The sequence below is a fragment of the Nicotiana tabacum genome, chromosome 13 (genome assembly GCF_000715075.1).
Source record: "Nicotiana tabacum cultivar K326 chromosome 13, ASM71507v2, whole genome shotgun sequence".
Taxonomy (NCBI): Eukaryota; Viridiplantae; Streptophyta; class Magnoliopsida; order Solanales; family Solanaceae; genus Nicotiana; species Nicotiana tabacum.
Genome location: NC_134092.1, coordinates 21,843,570 through 21,862,808, shown reverse-complemented (window position 1 = coordinate 21,862,808; position 19,239 = coordinate 21,843,570). Strand labels below are relative to the sequence as shown.

The 19,239-nt window shown below is 34.2% G+C and overlaps 1 protein-coding gene across 3 annotated transcripts; it reads left to right on the top strand.

Annotated features, from left to right (window-relative positions):
• The first annotated feature begins 3,812 nt into the window (after positions 1–3,812).
• On the top strand, positions 3,813–9,460 carry LOC107790196 (small ribosomal subunit protein bS6m). 3 transcript variants are annotated; one of them, XM_016612099.2, is made up of 3 exons: positions 3,813–3,951; positions 7,495–7,703; positions 9,024–9,460. In XM_016612099.2, exons 2-3 carry the CDS (start codon positions 7,521–7,523, stop codon positions 9,273–9,275), a joined length of 435 nt encoding a protein of 144 aa, XP_016467585.1. In that variant the 5' UTR covers positions 3,813–3,951; positions 7,495–7,520; the 3' UTR covers positions 9,276–9,460. The 3 variants fall into 3 exon arrangements, with proteins under 3 accessions (XP_016467585.1, XP_016467584.1, XP_016467586.1); XM_016612098.2 differs by having other exon boundaries at positions 3,818–3,951; positions 7,473–7,703; XM_016612100.2 differs by having other exon boundaries at positions 3,821–3,951; positions 7,492–7,703.
• The last annotated feature ends 9,779 nt before the right edge of the window (positions 9,461–19,239 follow it).

Below are 19,239 nucleotides of genomic sequence, written 5' to 3'. Positions count from 1 at the left end.
TACTTCGAATAGAGTTGTTTTCATTACTCCTTCAGCATTCGTGAGCAGCAAGATCTCTCCCCAGGTCGTCACGCTAGCAAAGTTGACTCCAACGAGGAGTTTTGTTGCCGGAATAATGTTTTCGGTGAGTTTAGCTTGTTCCAATACTCTCCATTGTATGATATTAGCCGAACTTCCTGGATCCACTAGAACATGCTTAATTTTAAAATCTAACATATTTAAAAAAGATTACTAGTGCATCGTTGTGTGGTAACAACAATCTGTCTGTGTCTTCCTATGTGAAAGTGATATCGTCCTCCCAAAGTCTTTTACTGTGAGTTATCGACACTTTAGTCTTCTTTGCCACCGAAAAGGTGACCCCATTAATCTCGTTCCCCCCAAAGATCATGTTGATCATTTGGTATGGGATTTCTTCTCCTGCTTTCGAGGATTTCGTGTTTTCTCTATTGCGACCATAATTGTTCTTAGCTCAATCACTCAAGAATTTTCGGAGATGACCATTATTCAATAGCGTTGCCACCTCCTCCCGAAGATGTAGGCGGTCTCATGTACAGTGACCGTTCGTCCCATGGTATTCATACCATAAATTAGGATCCCTCTGGCTGGAATCGGACCTCACAGGTCTCGGGAATCGTGCTTCTTTAATGTTCCTCGTGGCTGACACCAGTTCCACTACACTAACATTGAAGTTATATTCTGATAACCTGGGGTATGGAAGATATTGATACCCGGATGTTTGTTTATCTTGAAGTTATCTATTATTTAGACCATGGTCAGTCCCTCCGTCAACGGTGAACTTGTTTGCTGCTCGAAAATTTCTGCCACGGCCTTCGGTACGCTCGTAGGGCAAAAACCGACCCCTCATAGTCCGCCTATCCGCGTTGTATTCATCATTTTATTTTTCTCTGTTCTTCTCCCATCCTTTGGCCGATGATGTAAAACCGACCTAGTCATCTTCGATCATACTGGTTGTGAATATCTGCCTAGGTTGTTGCTTGAAACTCAAGCAGGCACTCCTTCAGCTTCCGGGAAGCATATGAAATTCTTGGATTCAATCCTTTGGTGAATACTTCAGCTTCCCATTCATACGGGACGGTTGGGAGCAACATTCTTTCTTTCTGGAAACGGGTGACAAACTCTCGTAACAATTCTAATTCTCCTTGCGCGATTTTGAATATGTCGGCCTTCCGGGCTTCCACCTTTCTGGCCCTGGCGTAAGCTTTAATGAAAGAATTCGTGAGTATCTCAAAGGAATCTATGGAATGCTCCAATAGTAATGAATACAACGTTAGGGCTCCCCTCGCGAGGGTTTTGCCGAATTTCTTTAGCAACACATATTAAATTTCATGAGGAGCTAGATCATTTCCCTTCACCATCGTTGTGTAAGCGGTAATATGTTTCTGCGGGTCTAAAGTTCCATCATACTTTGGAACTTCAGGCATTTTGAAATGCTTCGGGATCAGTACTGTTGCCGCACTTGACTTGTACGGTAATTGAACATACTTCTTCGAGTTCGGGCCTTTCAATACTGGTGGTGCGCCCGGGATTTGATCTATGCGGGCCTTCACTTCCCTCATGAACCGTAAAAGCCCATCTTTGAATGAATCGTTCTCGTTATTAAGACCTGATCTGCTCCCCCAGCCCCATCAGAGCCAACTTCACCCCTAGGGGAGTTGTTATCGATCCTCTGTGTTATTTGGTATGCGAGAACAATGGGAGTAATCGGATCGCGCATGTTCGCATTATTCGAAACACCTAATAGCGTCTGCTTCAGTTCTATCATAATATAATCCTGCCGTGTGAGATGGCTTAGAATGATTGCTTGTTGCTCTTGTAGGATCCTCACAGCATCCGCTACTTACTCCTCGTCAGCATCATCAGGAGTTCTTTCCCGAACCTGTCGAGGGTACCGTCTGTCATGCACCGATGTGGCGTCATTCCCCTTATTGCGGGTGTCACTGATGAGTCCTCAAAATGAGGTTGATTCCCTCAAATTTTGGGGTTGTGTGCATCGTTAACAATGTTATCTGCCATTTTTTGCGATTTTTTCTAAGACAAGAATAGTCAAAACACGTTAGTAAAAGAAGCAAGGATCAATTTAATTGCACGGCTGTCTAGGCCCTACAGTGGGCGCCAAACTATTTATTGTAAAATGGTACAATTAAATTTATACGTGATTTCTAGACAAGTGGATTAATTTGATCCTCAAATAATATAATAATCGAAGAAATATGTAGTACATAGCCTTGGAATGTAGATAAAATAGCAAAGATTGTGATTCCGTAAATACGATTTTCGAATACAACAATGATAGGATAAAAAAGCAAGAGAGTGAAATTGTATAAAGCTTTGTATAGAATATAATATATGTTCTTGCCAGAAATTTCGTGTCATTTACAATAACTGAAATCACTATTTATAACTATGCTTAGGGAAAAAAGGTTATAGGATCATGCCCTCCTTTCATGCTAATTATGAGGGTCATTGATTGAGATGTGACGTTGAGTATAAATGCCAAATTATCTGTAACGGACCGTCGCTCTTAATGTTGTAGAATATTCCTTAGTAAATGTCACCGGACGCAGAGCTTTTAATACACTTTTATGAACGTTATCCATTCCGGTGACAAGCGTAATGATTGTTTTCGGTCCTCAACCATCCCATATTGGAAATCATGTATCCTTCTTTTAGTGAGGCACGTGTCATATCATATTTTATCATATACAATAAGTTCTGTCAATTTGAACGTCTGGATTTGAGATGGTCAATAAGTTATATTTCTACACATCACATGACGTGATCTAACTGTTAATAAAGCTGAAATAAATTATGAGAGAAAAAAGTATAAACTATAACAAATAAATAATATAAAATATTAGGCAATTTCTTAAAAAAAATTATACTTAACATGCTAATGGTGTCAATGAACTGATGTTACTAGTATAATTAAAATAATTTTAAAAACATATATTGCCTGAAATTTGCTTCTCAATGTTTTACAATCTAGTTATCATTCTTATCACGTTGCTCAAATATATTTTCTTACTTATCATTTGATACTACCTCCGATCCATAATAAGTGATATTTTTGTCTTTTATTTTGATCTAAAATAAGTATTATTTTACATAATCAAGAAGGTATTAACTTTTTTTTTTCCAAATTTGCCCTTATTTACATACTTATACGTGTCAAGTTAACAATATATAAATTTTAATTAATGATAATTTAGTCAAAACACCTTTGATTTTTCTATAAGTTATTATTTTCTTAAGGTGCGTGCCAAAAGCCAAAAGCCATTTATTATGGACCAAAAGAGTAACTTTTTACCAAATTTATGAATAACTACCGCTACTCCCTTTGTTTTATTTTATGTTACACCATTTTATTTTTAATCCATTGTAAAAAGAATAATAACTTTTTAAATTTAGAAATAATTTAACTTTAAATTATTATTTTATTCTTAAGAAGCTTTTAAAGCCATACAAATAATTATTGTCAAAAGTCCTTTTTTTTTTTCCGTTAAACTCCGTACCAATTCAAATTTTGCTATGTAAAGTAAAACGAAGGGAGTAGTATTTATCACTGAAAGCAGTAAGAAACAATTACTTATTTATTTCAAACCCAATTAAAGTAAGTTAGCATATAAATATACAAAATTCATACTTTGAATATTTAAACAAAAATTATATTCATTTGGGCACATACTTTTGGCATAAAATATTTTAACTTATCAAAAAATAAGAAAAAAACATTTGGATGTCGCAGGCACAATTTCAGATTTAGCAGGACGAATTGCACCTTTGCTAAAGGTTTGAGGGTCAATACGACTTCCGAACGAGTAGTAAAACCTAGTAGGCCGAATACCCCTGGAGTCCGACTTTAAGCCAACTCAACTGAATTGACTGAGTTAATCTCCGGCGATCTCGCAATCGCACTGACATCCGTTGCAGGTATTCCAATTATCATTCTCTCTTATACTCTATCTAGTAGTAATACATATAGGCAACCAACACTTGTGCAAATGCCAAATCCTGAGGTTTAAATTGCTGCATTTGATAGAATTTAAAGCTAATATAGTTCGATTAGCGATGATATGAAGTTACTGACCGTTAAAAATTAGTATGTGTGAGCTGCCAGTATGAAGAAGCTCCTTTTTTTCTGATCTATGTAACCATATTTTAAAATGATATGTTCAAAATGGCATCACTTGAAAGGATGCGGCTTTTCATGAAAGCATGGTTTATTAAAACGACTGTTCATAAAAATGTGTCTTCGTTGGTTTATAAATAGTGGTAGTAAGGACCAATCCACAATTCATGTTGTTTTCAATTTGTAGAGTTTGCAGTGAATATCTAGAGGAGATATAAAGTGAATCCTCAAAGCTAGGATGAGAGAATTAGGGAATTATTTGGTATTTCTAACAACAAAATTCATAAGTTTTTGATGTATCGTCGGGGAGTCTTTCCATTTACCTGTCATTAAACCTTGTGGCGGGGCAACATCTTGCTAAAGAAAGCCATGTGCACCTAAGCATTAACTCTTATTTTGTTTCTATGAACTATCTTCTTCCAAAACTTTTGACCAACAATATTCACTTTAATAGATTTGTTTCTTTCATTGCATACCTTGATATCTTGGTGATGTCTGAAAGAGGTAGCAAGTTTTAGATGGTCTTCTTTATTTGTTAAAAATCGTGTTCTTCATGTCCTCGTGAAAATTACCAGTACCGGAAGAACGCATTTTTTGTTTTAGAAGGTAGGTCTATTCTCGTCTAATTCAGGTACAACATCGCTCATGAAATATGAGCTGGAGTTCTGGATGATATCAATTGGTGTGGCAATTATCTTTCAAATTACTTATGAAAAAAAATTCAGACTCCTGACTTATTGTCCTAGTGACGACATACTAGAGTGCTTTAGTTGGATACCACACAGGCACTATATGTGCCACTTTTTCCTCAATTGAAAATTTTAGAGTATAATTTTAGAACGGAGATGGGGTGTTATAAAATTAGAATCACATTCATTTAGTAGAACTCGGACCAGTGAGAGGAAAAGTAGTTGCCTTGTGCCATATGCTGCCAGTGCCAGGCAACGACAAATGTTTAGATTCCTTTTTATTGGTTGATGTGAAGATAAATTGCGATTCTTTAATATCGTTTAGTAGTAGTACTTATATACTTACTACTAGCTAGCTCCAGCATTTATGTGGACAGTTTGGAGGAAAAAAAATAAGAGAGCGTTTGAAGGCGTAGAAAATGACTTTGTACACTTTACTACTTGAGGAGTAGCCTCTCATCCCTTATCGCTTTTTGGTGCACCCACGAGATTCCCATTTATATAGAAGATTGGGTAGCTTTTGTAGAAAAATCATTTCTTTTTGTAAGGTTTTCTACTTTTTGGTATACTTATTGTATAATGGTCTTTTTGCGCCCTCATCAATAAAATTTGATTGCTTCATAAAAAAACGTCATAGAAGTGGTTTAATAGATAAGTGAAGGCATCAACTCTTGCAACTTATGAAGTTGATGGAATGTCTTCTTGCTAGTTGTCAATGTATTGTGGTATATATTTAGGATATGTTTAAGATTATGTGTACTATAAATATAACAGAAGGAGCTGAAAAAGATATGGAGGTCCAGTCCGAGTTAAGGTTTTTGGACAATTTGGAGAGAACGAAAGCAGATATGTTTTGAGAGCAAATCTATATCTATTCATATGTTGAAGTGTAGATGCTTATGTAACTTAGCTTCATGGTGTAAACTAACTGATATGTACTAGGGTAATCTGATAGAATATATTAGCTCTGCAGGAATGACTATGCTATATTCTCTGAAGTTGTATTGCTCAGCACCATCTTAGTGCTGGTGGCTTTTGATTTCAACAAAAAAGTTTAATTTATAAAAAACATAACAAATATTATGCCCGCTAAATTTCATAATTTTCATGCCTCCCCATTCAATTCCATATTTTATTTGATAAGGTAAATATTCTTGATGGTGGGGAGGAAAAATTTAAGTATACAAGTTGTATACAAACAAGTGGACAACCTGGACTAAAACTTGGCTTCACATAACACACCCAATCATCTATGTTTACATGAACCACTTTGGTGCTCAAAAATTTTAGCAAAGTTAGAAAGTTAGTTTTGACTGGTACAACGTGCAATTACATATTGTACGCTGCGCTAGTGTTTTTTGGTCCTAGGTTTTGAATCCTAGGTTTTGAATATTCTATAGAATTAGAGATCGAATCAAATCTAGGACACTGATGGTTTTATTGGTTTGAGCAGTTTTTCTTTTATTCCATGAACCCTTTTTCGCTGAGGTTTCCAATGTCAACCTTTGCTACTGATGAGTATATGCAGAAAACTACGTTCTTGGGTATTCATCATTGGTATTAGGAGATGGTAACTATAGTTTGACTTGGTCATTTTTTAAGCAAAAAAGTGAAAGAAAATTCGTGTTATATTCTGGTGCACTTGTAGTTTGTCACTTTCTATTCGAGGTAGTTCATAAAAAAGAAAAGCTAGGTAAATCAGAATGAAATAGAAAGATGTCATAAATTATTGTCATGGATCATTTGACCCATTACTAGGAAGTGCATCCTAAGTTAACCAAAAGCAAGAGCAAGGTGTAGCATTTTGAGCTTTCCCTATATTAATGTCTCCACTCATCTCGTTAGTGCATGCGAACCACAAAACTTTGCTCACTTCTTAGGGGGGAATGAGAGATTTTTTGACCACCTTCGAAATTGAGATAAGTTGAAAGGTCAAATATGGAAATTCAGACTTTACAGAGAAGAATGCTCATATTCTTACACTTTAAACTTTAGAAGACGTGCAAACTTATTCTTCTTGTTTATGCTCTCTCTTTCTCCCTCTTGTTGACTTTATCTGGGTATACTTGGCTTTATATCTTTCACAGAAGCTTTCCAGAGGTCATTGCGTTTATTTGCTGTTTCCTGGATGCTTAAGTTAGATAATGTTTCACTTAATAAAGAAAAAGAAGTCCTTATTGGAAGTTGATATCTTTTGCTTCTTTAGTTCTTTATATGTTTGTTCATATTTCCCTCTTGTGCATCTGTCATACTCTTTTTGTCTCGGGTGCGTGTCTAAAGAATGATTCAGATTTGTCACGTTGAGAATTTCCTTTGTGTTGCTTATCAGAAGAAAGAACATCCTTTATGTTTTCCTATACATTTCTTACTAGAATCCTTCTTTGTTCTCCTTCAAATATTTACGAATCTCGTCTTGTAAACCACTTGTATACCATGGGGATCCTTGGAATATCAATAAAATATTACTTTATCTGAAAAATGTTTCCACTTCAGTTGTGCTATGTGTTACAGAGTTTCGGACTATGTTTTCTTTCAGTGGGTAAATTTCTTGCTTGAGTTTGCTTTAATCATCTTGTTGGCATGTTGCGGTCTGCATGTTTTCTTAGCTTTGCATGTTCCATGGTTTGATGCAGTTCAATTTTGTGTTTCAAGAAGTTGGTTGAATCAAGAGGACACAAAAGATGCCACTTTACGACTGTATGCTCTTACTAAAACCCCATGTAAAGAAGGAGGCTCTGATGGACCTTGTTGCAAAGGTCGGGAAGCATGTTTATCGAAGAAATGGTGTGCTTGCAGATTTAAAGTCATTTGGAACTGTTCAACTGGGTTATGGCATTAAGAAACTAGATGGAAGATACTATCAGGTGTGTCTTTCTGCCTATCCTCTCAGTAATGTTATATCAGCCCTTTTTTTCCTTTTAGGTAAATGATTTATCAGAAAGGCCCATAACATTTAACTGTGGAGTCCCCAGAAAAACAAAAGGTTTTCTGCAAAATTCCCATAGGACAGCCCTGCAGAAAACTATTACTATATCATCACTGCCATATTTACCTTATCCTTTTCCGTGTATCAAATTCCGCCATTTATCGGAAAAGCCCATTTGATAAAAAAGATGATAAATTTCTACTTTTAATTCCTATACTCTGCAGTTGACAAACTTGCCAGGCTCTCTTTTTGCACTATCTCCCTCCCCTTGCTCAAAAACGAAAAAGAAATTTTAAGATGGCTGCAATTTTTTTGATCGTGAAAAGATAAAATTCCAAATGGCTGAATGTGAAGAGTAGAATAATATTTGTGTACATTTAGATGTAAATTAACTCAGTCTCACATATTACACATGCACATAGGCAACTAACATAGGTTGTTCGGAGGGAGAGAAATAGGACAGTGTTTGAGGGGATTTGCACTTTTGAGGAATAGCCCCTTGACTTTGATTGCTTGTTGGTGCACCCTTGAGATTCCTATTTGTATAGATGACTGGGTGTCTTTCGTAGAGATTCATGTTTTGCTGTAGATTCTCAAGTTTTTGATTTATTTCTTGTATACGGGAGCTTTTCCCATTTTAAAAATAATTATTTTCTGTATCAAGAATAAAAAACATAGGCAATCTTGCTAAATGAAACCAGTATCAGATCAAGACTGAAAATCAAGGTACGTGGCAAAGAGATTTAAAATCAAGATACCAGATCAAGTCAAAGAACCACTACAAGTAATAGTGTGTTGGAGAATCTGTCATTTGTTTTGTTGGTTAGTAAACGTTTAATTGAATCTTGAGCATTTTTAAAGATAAATCCTTGAAAAAGCATTTCATTCATGCTTGTAATTTAGACCTTTAGCCTTTCCAATTTGTTTCTGTCCAGCACTTTCAAGAGTTCTTCCCTTGTAGCAGCTTGAGAGAGCTATTTATCCCCAGCCTCATTTCTGCTGCTGCTTTCCATTATTTTGGTGCCTGATAAAACAAACTCCAAAGTAGTTTTAGGGACTGTTGCAATGACCATTCCTCTGCAATCTTTTCCGGTGATGCACACATGACAATGCACCTCTGAGAGCTTAAGGATTGGCCTTTCTATTCTGCATTTCACAAAAGAAGTTAAATTTTCTTTGTCAAACTTCACATTAAGTGCTGCTGTCCTTAGTGTTTGATTATTTTTTACTAAATTTAAGGTTATTGCGTGTTTCTTAGGGTCAACTGATGCAAATGACAGTGATGACACCACCCAGTTTAAACAATGAGCTGCATTACCTGAACAAAGAGGACCGCTTGCTCCGCTGGCTTTTGGTTAAGCATCGAGATGTCAAATTTGGATCGGACTTTTTGAGTGAAGATGATTCCAAGGCTGAACTAAGTAAGTTCAGGAGCAACTTGTATGAAGATGAAGAAGAAGAAGATGACGACGACGACGACGAAGAAGAAACAGAGAGAAACAAAGTCTAGAAGGCTGATGAATTTCACTATCAGCTCACACCTTTTTTGCCTGTTCGTCAGCAATCATTGTACCATGTCAATGAACATAATTATTTGCGAAGAAGCTACGTGGAGTCTGGCTGAGAATTTTGTAGTGCATGGCTTTTGTTGCCTGGAAACTAGTTATACAGTTTAATTTTCTCAAATAATCCAAATTGTAAACCAATGAGTCTCTGTTCACCGTACGATTTCAAAACTCGCAGCACATGGAAATTTGCATGGATGAAAAAGATGGTAAATTTTGGTAAAAAGTTATCGGGTGTTTACACCAAGTTAATAAAAAAATGACACTTGTTATTTAATCTAACGACAATTATTAGTGCTTAATCATAGTTAGCTTTTATTTTTTTTGTACATATTCTAAAATAATAATTAAATATACTTAGTAATCTAGTCAGCTATTCTGTTACGCTCCTATCGTCAAGTAAATCTGGAAAAAAATATTTTACCGTGAGAGAGCAAATATAAAATCTAAACTGGGATGCACAAATTTTCCTTCTTTCTTAGAGTCCATCCTGACCTAACAGTGTAAAATGATATTTTATGTATAGTAACGATTAGTCAATATTGGTAAGACTATTTTCAAGGATTAAAAATTTTCAAGTTATGGTTTTTACTGTTTTTGTGTTTATTCGTATAACTATGTATGGAAGAAGAAGACAAGAATCTTCCTAAGTATTTGCCAAAGAAATAAGATTAGAACTTAGAAAAAGTTAGGGAGGACTATGAATTTCTACACAACAACAACAACATTAACCCAGTATAATCCCATTAGTGGGGTCTGGGGAGAGTAGTTTGTACGCAGACCTTACCCCTACCCTACGGTAGAAAGGCTGTTTCCGATAGACCATCGGCTTCCTCCCTCCAAGAACTCTCCACCTTGCTCTTGGGGTGACTCGAACTCATTATGAATTTCTACACAGTGATCACTAAATTACATAAGATTCAAGTCACAAAATGCAGCAAGAATGCAGAGGATGAATGCAAGGAAATAAAAGAAAGATGATGACAGTAACCATAAGAGTTTTAACATTAGTTATTATGATTCTACTAGCCTTTTTTAATTTCTTATTTATTCAAAACAAAAAATCCTAAGTAGTTTATCTCCTATGGTTAATTAAATTAGACTTGGTGTAAACATCCGGTGCAAGTAAGTTTTTACCGTAAATTTTGCTTAATCAATAAAAACCAACTTGGGAATGAGTTGATCCATTGTAGTCAAATAGGAAAAAAGACTTACTCGAACTTAGGTATTTATACTAAATAAATGAATGTATAACACACATTTTTAATATATACTTTTCACTTAATCACGATATCAATATGTATTTTCATATATTTATCACTTAATCATGTGATACATTTTTGTAGTTTGGTATAAATACTGGACATGGATCAGTTTTCCCCTAAATGATAGGATCTTTTCGCTCTTTAACTAGAAGTTTCTGGATCGAGTGAATGAAAACAATCTGGCATGGGGCATTTTTTCTTTTACGGGCATTATGTAGTGCAAATTCAAATTAGTCGGGTATCCAAATGATAGGTCTGAAACCCAAAAAAATAATTGTCAAATTTTGTTTACCCAGTACTCACCGAAGGTTGGTGAAGGTTGTTGACCATGCAACTTGAGAGTGAATGAACGAACAGATAATAGAGACCAACCTTAAGCTTCTCTAATTGTAGAGATTATCTTTTTAGTTTCTCAAAATGCACAATTTATCAATTTCAATGCCAAAGGGGATGTACATCTATATGCTAGTACTACATTTTGGCTAGGACATAAACGGGTGGTTTTTTTTTTTTAATTATACATAAATACTAATCTTTCTAGCATTGCTTCCATAACTATATAAATATTGAGTTGTCAAATAGGTCTAAACTTGATCAAATTAGATAATCTCTAAACTAGGATTTTTAAATTAGGACATTATTTCATTCACTGATTTGAAGTTACACTCTCTTGGTTTGTTTTGCGAGATTGTGGTTATAACATGATGATTGTAACTTCACTTTGCATAATGTATTGTTCGAAACTCAGAAACCTTTTATTTTTCTCCTTTCAAATTAGTTAATTCCTGCTGACAAAAATATTCAGAATAAAAAATGTCAGCAAAATGAAGCAACATAAATATTCGAATTCTTGATGAAGCACCTTATAAAACTCCACTCATTCTATTTTTAATCATCTTGAGTAGATCGTCACCATAAAACAAACACTTAAATATATAATGGTGCTATGAGTATAACCATTGTGAATTAAGCAAAATCGATTGTTAATGATATTTAAATAGAATACAAGGTTAGTTGATCTTGATTCTGATCTTTCTGTGTTCAAAAATAAATTCTACAACCTTTAAAAGAAAACAAAAAGAGAAATGTAGAAGAATAAAAATAAATTCGTGCCCACTAATTTTACAGTGTGTTCTTAAGAAACTTAATCTCCTCCTAGTACACGAGATTTAAGATTATTTTTTTTTCATAATAGAGCGAATTAACCTCATCAGTATAGCCGTACTTCAAACACCAATATTCAACGAACTCAATAAGGCATTAGCAAATCACATTTATTTTTTATTTGTTAAAAAATAATGCAGAAAAAAAAAGGAAGAGAATTCAAAATTTTCGTAAGTGTAATGAAACAATAAAAGAAGAAGAATAATATTGCAGAGAAAAATAGAGAGAGAATTCTTATTGATTTTTGGGATGAATTATAATGGAATAGAACTCCTCTATTTATAGGGGAAAAGTGACTTAGCCACCAAGTAACAAACCCTAAAATCTCTCTACAATATAGACATTCACCTTAAATACAATTCTATTTATAATACTCCCCCTTGAATATCTATTCAACAGATAATGTGTCATGTTAAAACCTTAATTAAAATAAAACCTAGTGGAAAAAAATTCTGGTGAAGGAAAAAGAATACACATATTTATAAATACGACTTTTGGTTGCCTCGTTAAAAAACTTGCAAGGAAAACCCAGTGGGACAAAACCTTATAAGGAAAAAAGAGTACAACGTGTATTAACTCCCCATGATGAGATAATTAATTCACATCTTTGAGTCTTCACATTCCAATCTTGTGCACCATCTTCAAAAGATTGTTGGTAGAGATTTGATAAACAAACCAGACATATTAACTTGAATGAATATGTTGTACCTTAAAATCATCATTCTTGATAGATATATAATATCTTCATATAATGTCGTGGAACGGCTTTTCAATATCTCCATAGACGTAAAAATTCTCGTTATCATATTATATATATATATATATATATATATATATATATATATGTACACCAAGAATGTACAATGCTAATTCAGGATCAAGAAATTCTCCAAGAATTATATATGCTATAAGTATTTTAAATCATTCATGGATTATAATATAAGTATAGTCAAATAAGCCATATAAATAGACTTTAGATGTATATCAAGTTTTCATGTTATGCCAGACATATAAGATACATGAAAGTGATTGCACACACACCATTGACTTTATACGTTTGAGTATTTGAACTGCATGTCCAAAACTACATGTGTTTCATATGAAACCAATTCTATTCGAATTGTCTCTTTCATTTGACCAATATTTTTGTGTCTGTATTCGACAAACTTAAGATTCTCATCTATACTTAGCGATATGATAACTGTCGTCAACGAACATTTTATATCGGTTCCAATATTTTTTTCATAAAGACATAACATAGAGATCTCTTCATTCATATTTTCAGGTATCTGAACCTCTCCTGAGATTTTATGAAGTATTATGTCATGTGATCTTCTAGATCACTTGCCTCCTTACTTTGATCATTTGCTCTTCTTCTTTTATCAAGAATTGTATTTAAAACCGATTTGTCTATACACTTTAAGCGTATCGTAGACTTTGTCCTTCTAGGACTTATTATAATAGGAGCATTTACAATGAGAATATAGTTACTTTCTTTGGGTTCACAAATACGCCTGACATGCTTTGCAATATATTGCAGATGAATTATCTTTTTATGAATTTCAAATTCATATTATCTTATTCGAGGATCTATATGTACAAATGATAATTCACTCCATGTAACTTTTTCTCAACTTTTTATCTTGTCTCCCCCTCACGTTAGAAAAACTAACTTGCTTCCTCAACTTTGGAAACCTACCTTTGTGCGTTATGGTGTTAATCAAAATATATATCGCATATCAATAATAATAAGATGGAATTATTTGGTTCCTAACCCTGAACCACTTATGAGGGGAGAATGTAATATACTTTCGTATATAACGAATATCAAACTGATATAGATAACTTTGTTCTCATAAACAATAGTTTAGCTATTAAGTGGAGGCACTCAATAAATCATACTGCTAAACCAACTGTGATGTAAATCAACTTATCAAAATGAACTGTCTTGAATAGAAAATCTGAAAATTATGCTATAAATTAAATTATTGATCAAGTTACCTCACAAACACTAGGTTGCGGGTTAATAATAAACGTACATGTAACCATCTCATAGATGCATCTTTATAAGGTTTATGTAACGACTTGGCCAGTCGTTTTAAGAGTTGTAACCCCGTTTCCCCCATTTACCGCTCATTCTGTACTTTATAGTTGTTATGTGACTTGTCGGGGTAGTCAGTTCGGGTCCGGTGAGGTTTTGAAATGAATTGAGACACTTAGTCTCCAAGATGAAAACTTAAGTTGAAAAGATTAAGCGGATATTGACTTATATAAAAACGACTCCAGAATAGAATTTTGATGATTCCAATAGCTCTGTATGGTGATTTTGGACTTGGGAGCGTGTCCGGATAATTATTTGGAAGTCCGTAGCTAGATTAGGCTTGAAATGGCTAAAATAGAAATTTAAGTTTGGAAATTTTTGACCGGGATGTTGACTTTTTGATATTGGAGTCGGAATCCAATTTTGAAAATCTTCATAGGGCTTTTATGTCATTTATGACTTGTGTGCAAAATTTGAGATCAATCAGACTTGATTTGATAGGTTTCAATATCGAATGTAGAAGTGGAAAATTCTTAGTTTCATTAATCTTGAATTGGAGTATGATTCGTGATTTTAGTGTTATTTGATGTGATTTGAAGTTTCGACTAAGTTCATTTTATGTTTTAGGACTTGTTGGTGTATTTGGTTGAGGTACCGGGGGCCTTGGGTGAGTTTCGGAGGGTTAGTGGATTAATTTTTGGACTTGGAATGTTGCTGGAATTTTTCTAATGTCTGCACCTGGTTTCCTTCTTCGCATTCGCGAGAGGGGTCTCGCGTTCGCGAAGAGGAACTGGAGGCAAGTGAAGTTGTTCATTGCATTTGCGATATGGGGCTCGCGTTCACGTAAGGCAATGAAGTGAGGCTACACGTTCGCAATTGGGCATCGCGTCCGCGAAAGGGAAAATGGCTGGTGAGGATTTTTGCCTTTCGCGTTCGCGAAGGTTCACCTGGTAAAGCATCGCGTTCACGACTTGGGTCTCGCGTTCGCGAAGGGAAATTTTTGGGTAGCACAATTTTGTGTTTCGCGAACGCGAGGGACCTGTGGCGTTTGCGAAGAAGGAATACTTGGAAAGAAAGTTTAAGTTCTGATTTTTGACTAATTGGAGCTCGGGAAGAGGTAATTTTCGGGAGATTTTCAAGAAAAATAATAGGATAAGTATTCTTAACTCAGTATTGATCAAATTACCCGAATCCATGGTTGTTTTTAACATTTAATTGGTGATTTGAATTAGAAAATTTTGAAAACCCTATTAGTTTAGATTGAAGATTTGAGGGTCGAGTTGATGTCGGAATTTAGTAATTTTGGTATGGTTGGACTCGTGGTTGAATGGGCGTTCATATTTTATAACTTTTATCGGGTTCTGATACGTGGACCCCACGAGCGATTTTTGAGTTAAATTTCGGATTTTGTTGAAAAAATTATATTTTCATATGGAATGAATTCCAATAATTTGTATTGATTAAATAAAAATAATTGTGACTAGATACGAGACTTTCAGAATCCAATTCGCGAGGCAAAGGCATAACGAAGTAAAGAATTACCCGGTTCGAGGTAAGTGACTTGTCTAACCTTGTGTGGGGGGAATTTTCCTTGGGATTGGTATTGATATGATAATTGTGATGTGGTGAAAGTCGTGAACGCGAGGTAACGAGTGTGTACACGGGCTAAATATGAAAAACTCTGGTTTTAAATTGTGTATATCTCTGTTACACATTAATTAAATTATTTTATCCGGTTAATAATTTTGTGAGTTCGAGTCACCCCAAGAGAAAGGTGGGGAGTTATTGGAGGGAGGGAGCCGAGGGTCTATCGGAAACAGCCTCTCTACCCCAGGGTAGGGGTAAGGTCTGCGTATACACTACCCTCCCCAGACCCCACTAGTGGGATTATACTGGGTTGTTGTTGTTATTGTTGTTGTTGTTGTTGTTGTTGTTGTATCCAGTTATATTCATCACCATTTATCTATTTTTATATTTTAAATTTGCCTGACATTTTTCGTGCTAATTACTTTACCTGTTTAGTTGAAACTTTATTTCTTTTATTCTGTGCTCAATATTTGAAAATTAAATTTCTTAATTGAATTATTATTAATATGAAATATTTGACATTAAAAAATTTGGTATTGAGGCAATGTGTTAAATTTGTGAAATATTATTTTTGTTGAGTTATTCACTTTCGAATATTTTGTGAGATTTTGTATTCATTGTATTGAGACGTGAGCTCCTTATTGTGGAAATAATATTGTTGTTGATTTATTTTGGCAAGTTGAAATATTTGGACACTTGAGGTGCAAATTGTGATATATTGTGATATTGATACGAATGCGGTGGTATAATGTCTGAGTGTTGAAACGCATGCGGTGAGAAAATGGTGGCTTGATACGCGTGGCTAGTATGGGAACTACTAGAAGCCATGTGGTGTGATAAGGGTGGCTAAAACGCGGAATGCTATTTCGAAAAAAATAATTTCTTTAAAATTAAATGTGAAGGCTCCCGCGGTGATATAAGAAAATGAGATATTGTGAATTCATTTATGATTTGGGACTATTAGGCGGTACCTCGGGAGTGCCCTTGTTGATATTTCTTTATGGCTGCATTGCCTTTGATTATTTTTGGTATTTTTCTTAAAGTTATAAATTTTTGTTTTCCTTCCATGAGGTATTATTCGCCTTTATTCTGTGTAGTTGAATTGTGGCGTACTACTTACTTGAATTATTTTTATTGTCATTTATTATTATTATATTGTTAAACTTTCACAATATCTTTTATTATTTCTAGTAGGGTTTGACCTGACCTCGTCACTGCTCTACCGAGGCTAGACTTGGCACTTACTGGGTACCGATGTGGTGTACTCATACTACGCTTCTGCACATCTTTTTGTGCAGATCTAGGTACTTCCTATCAGACCAGGCATCAGTGAACTAGCCGTACATGGAGACTTCAAGGTACATCTGTCAGCGTCCGCAGACCTCGGAGTCCCCTTCTATCCTTATTATGTTGTTTTCCTTATTCTCTTTAGACCCTGGTGTATAGAGATACTTAGAATAAATTTTTAGAAGCTTGTGACTTATTTCTACCGAGTTTTGGGAGTTGAACTATTTGAATCACGTTTTGATTTATTTTATATGTTGGTATTTAAGTTTCAGTTTTGACTTCCGCATAATTGATAGGCTTACCTAGTCTTAAATACTATGTGCCACCATGACATCCTACGGAGAAAAATTGGGGTCGTGACAGTTTACATGGCAGGTGAATGAGCCCATATTCACATTTGATAAATTCCATAATTCAAGGAATTCAATCTCAATATTAGTTGGTATAATAATCGCGAGAACAAGCAGCACAAAAGAATTCATGAAGAATCTTCTTCAACATTTACCCATGTGAATTCTCATTTATTTTACACATCATACTTAAATCAAGATTGCTCAACGGGCCATGCTTGAAAAAATTATCTGTATCGGTAAACTTCAGGTTTACATCATGACATGTGCAATTGTTAATTAAACTCCCAGTTTATTATGACACAGGTTTTTATATCAATAAATATCCACTTCACTGTATTGTGTAATTTTATCATATTTTTTTATTTGCGTAGTACAAATCATGTAATAAAGGGGGTAGTTTTCATATACATATTACCCCGCTACAGTTGTAGTAATATAAAGATATTAAATCTTCTCATTATTTATAGTCTCAATATAACCGACCGCTTTTGTGAATACTTTAGAAACTCAATAAGTTTCTTTGAGACTTACTACAACATAATGTCTTATTGTAAAATCAATTTTATTCCTCTAAAATAGTAATAATTGGCTCTTTCAAAGGTCTCAATTAATTTTGTACTACCACATATTCATCGACATTCATATGGTGAATATTTCCTTTAAAGAGAAAGTGATACCATTATGGTCATGGTCACAATTATATGCAAGATCTGTTACTTCTATTACTTTTGCCCTATAATAATCGCACTGCCATTAAATTTTGGCATAATCACAATAAGTATATGATCAATGACCATTCATGCTATAATAATAAAATTATTTTCTTATTTCATTTCAAACCTCCTTCTAGAGTCGAGTGTGGTATATTTTCTACCGCTAACATGTTCATATTCTTCCAAGAATGAATATGTATTCATAAATAACATGTTGTCACATTCACACTATGAATAGACCATAATCATCTATATGTGCTTTACAAAATCTCATGTCAAAGCAATGACAAGCATTACTTTTACAGAGTGAAAGATTATTTTGAGAATCCTTATTATTATCATTACCATAATGATGACGATTATAATTTCGTCTATTGCCACGTCCACATCCATTGATACATTCATGATAATAATTTTGTCTTCTTTCAGACTTATTACATATTGCGACCACATTCTCTTAAGGGAACTAGAATGAAGCAAATTTAATGGGATGTGTTTCCACTTCTTGTGCTCATAATCATACATGAATTTGATCATGGCAAGACATAGAAATTTTATTACTTCGGGTAGTTATAATTTCTTACAAACTCCATTAGAGTTATAATCAAAATTTATTGTCTTTGCTTGTATTTAAAATCAAATTATAGAATGTCAAGAATTTAAAAGAAAAAATAAGGTAAATTACTTACCTTAAACTCAAAATTTATTCGTGAGGGAAGTTCATGGAACAATTGACAATCATTATGCTCAATATTATGTATAAGTTGAGCACCACGCACGTATCCCAAAGCCTCTACTCAATTGGTTAGAGTCTCGTGCTGATAACGTGTAATGAAACAATAAAAGAAGAAGAATAATATTGCAGAGAAAAGTAGAGAGACAATTCTTATTAATTTTTGGAATGAATTACAATAACAAACTCTAAAATATCTCTAAAATATAAATATTTACCTTAAATACAATTATATTTATAACGGTAAGAGAAATATAAGGAAATGACATTCGGGTCGATAATGGTCTCTCCCTCATCACCTAGCAGTTTCGTGTTCAACGTTTGGGAATGAAAAATCTTTGCTTGGGAGTGTTTTATTCCTTTAACGCCTTTTCAATGCAAATCTAACTTCAAATGATTTAAAAATAAAGTTACGAGTGGTCAATAATAAAAAAGATAATAACTATTGGATATCAACATATTTAAACACAATTACAATATATTTGAATTTTTTCTTATATACCTATGTGTTAGTAGATAAATTTACCTATACATACAAGTGCGATACAAGCTGACAACAACTTTATAAGAAATCAAATTCTAAATTATAATATTTTTTATTCTGTTCAAAAAAGAATAGCATATAAGTTAACACACTTTTATATTTGAAAAAAAGTTTACTACCGTCATACTTAAGGCCAACAAATGTTTTGGTATATTTGAAACTTTTAAGTTTTTTGAATCAAACTGTAACAAATTAAAGAAAAGTGGAATTGGAGGAAGTAAC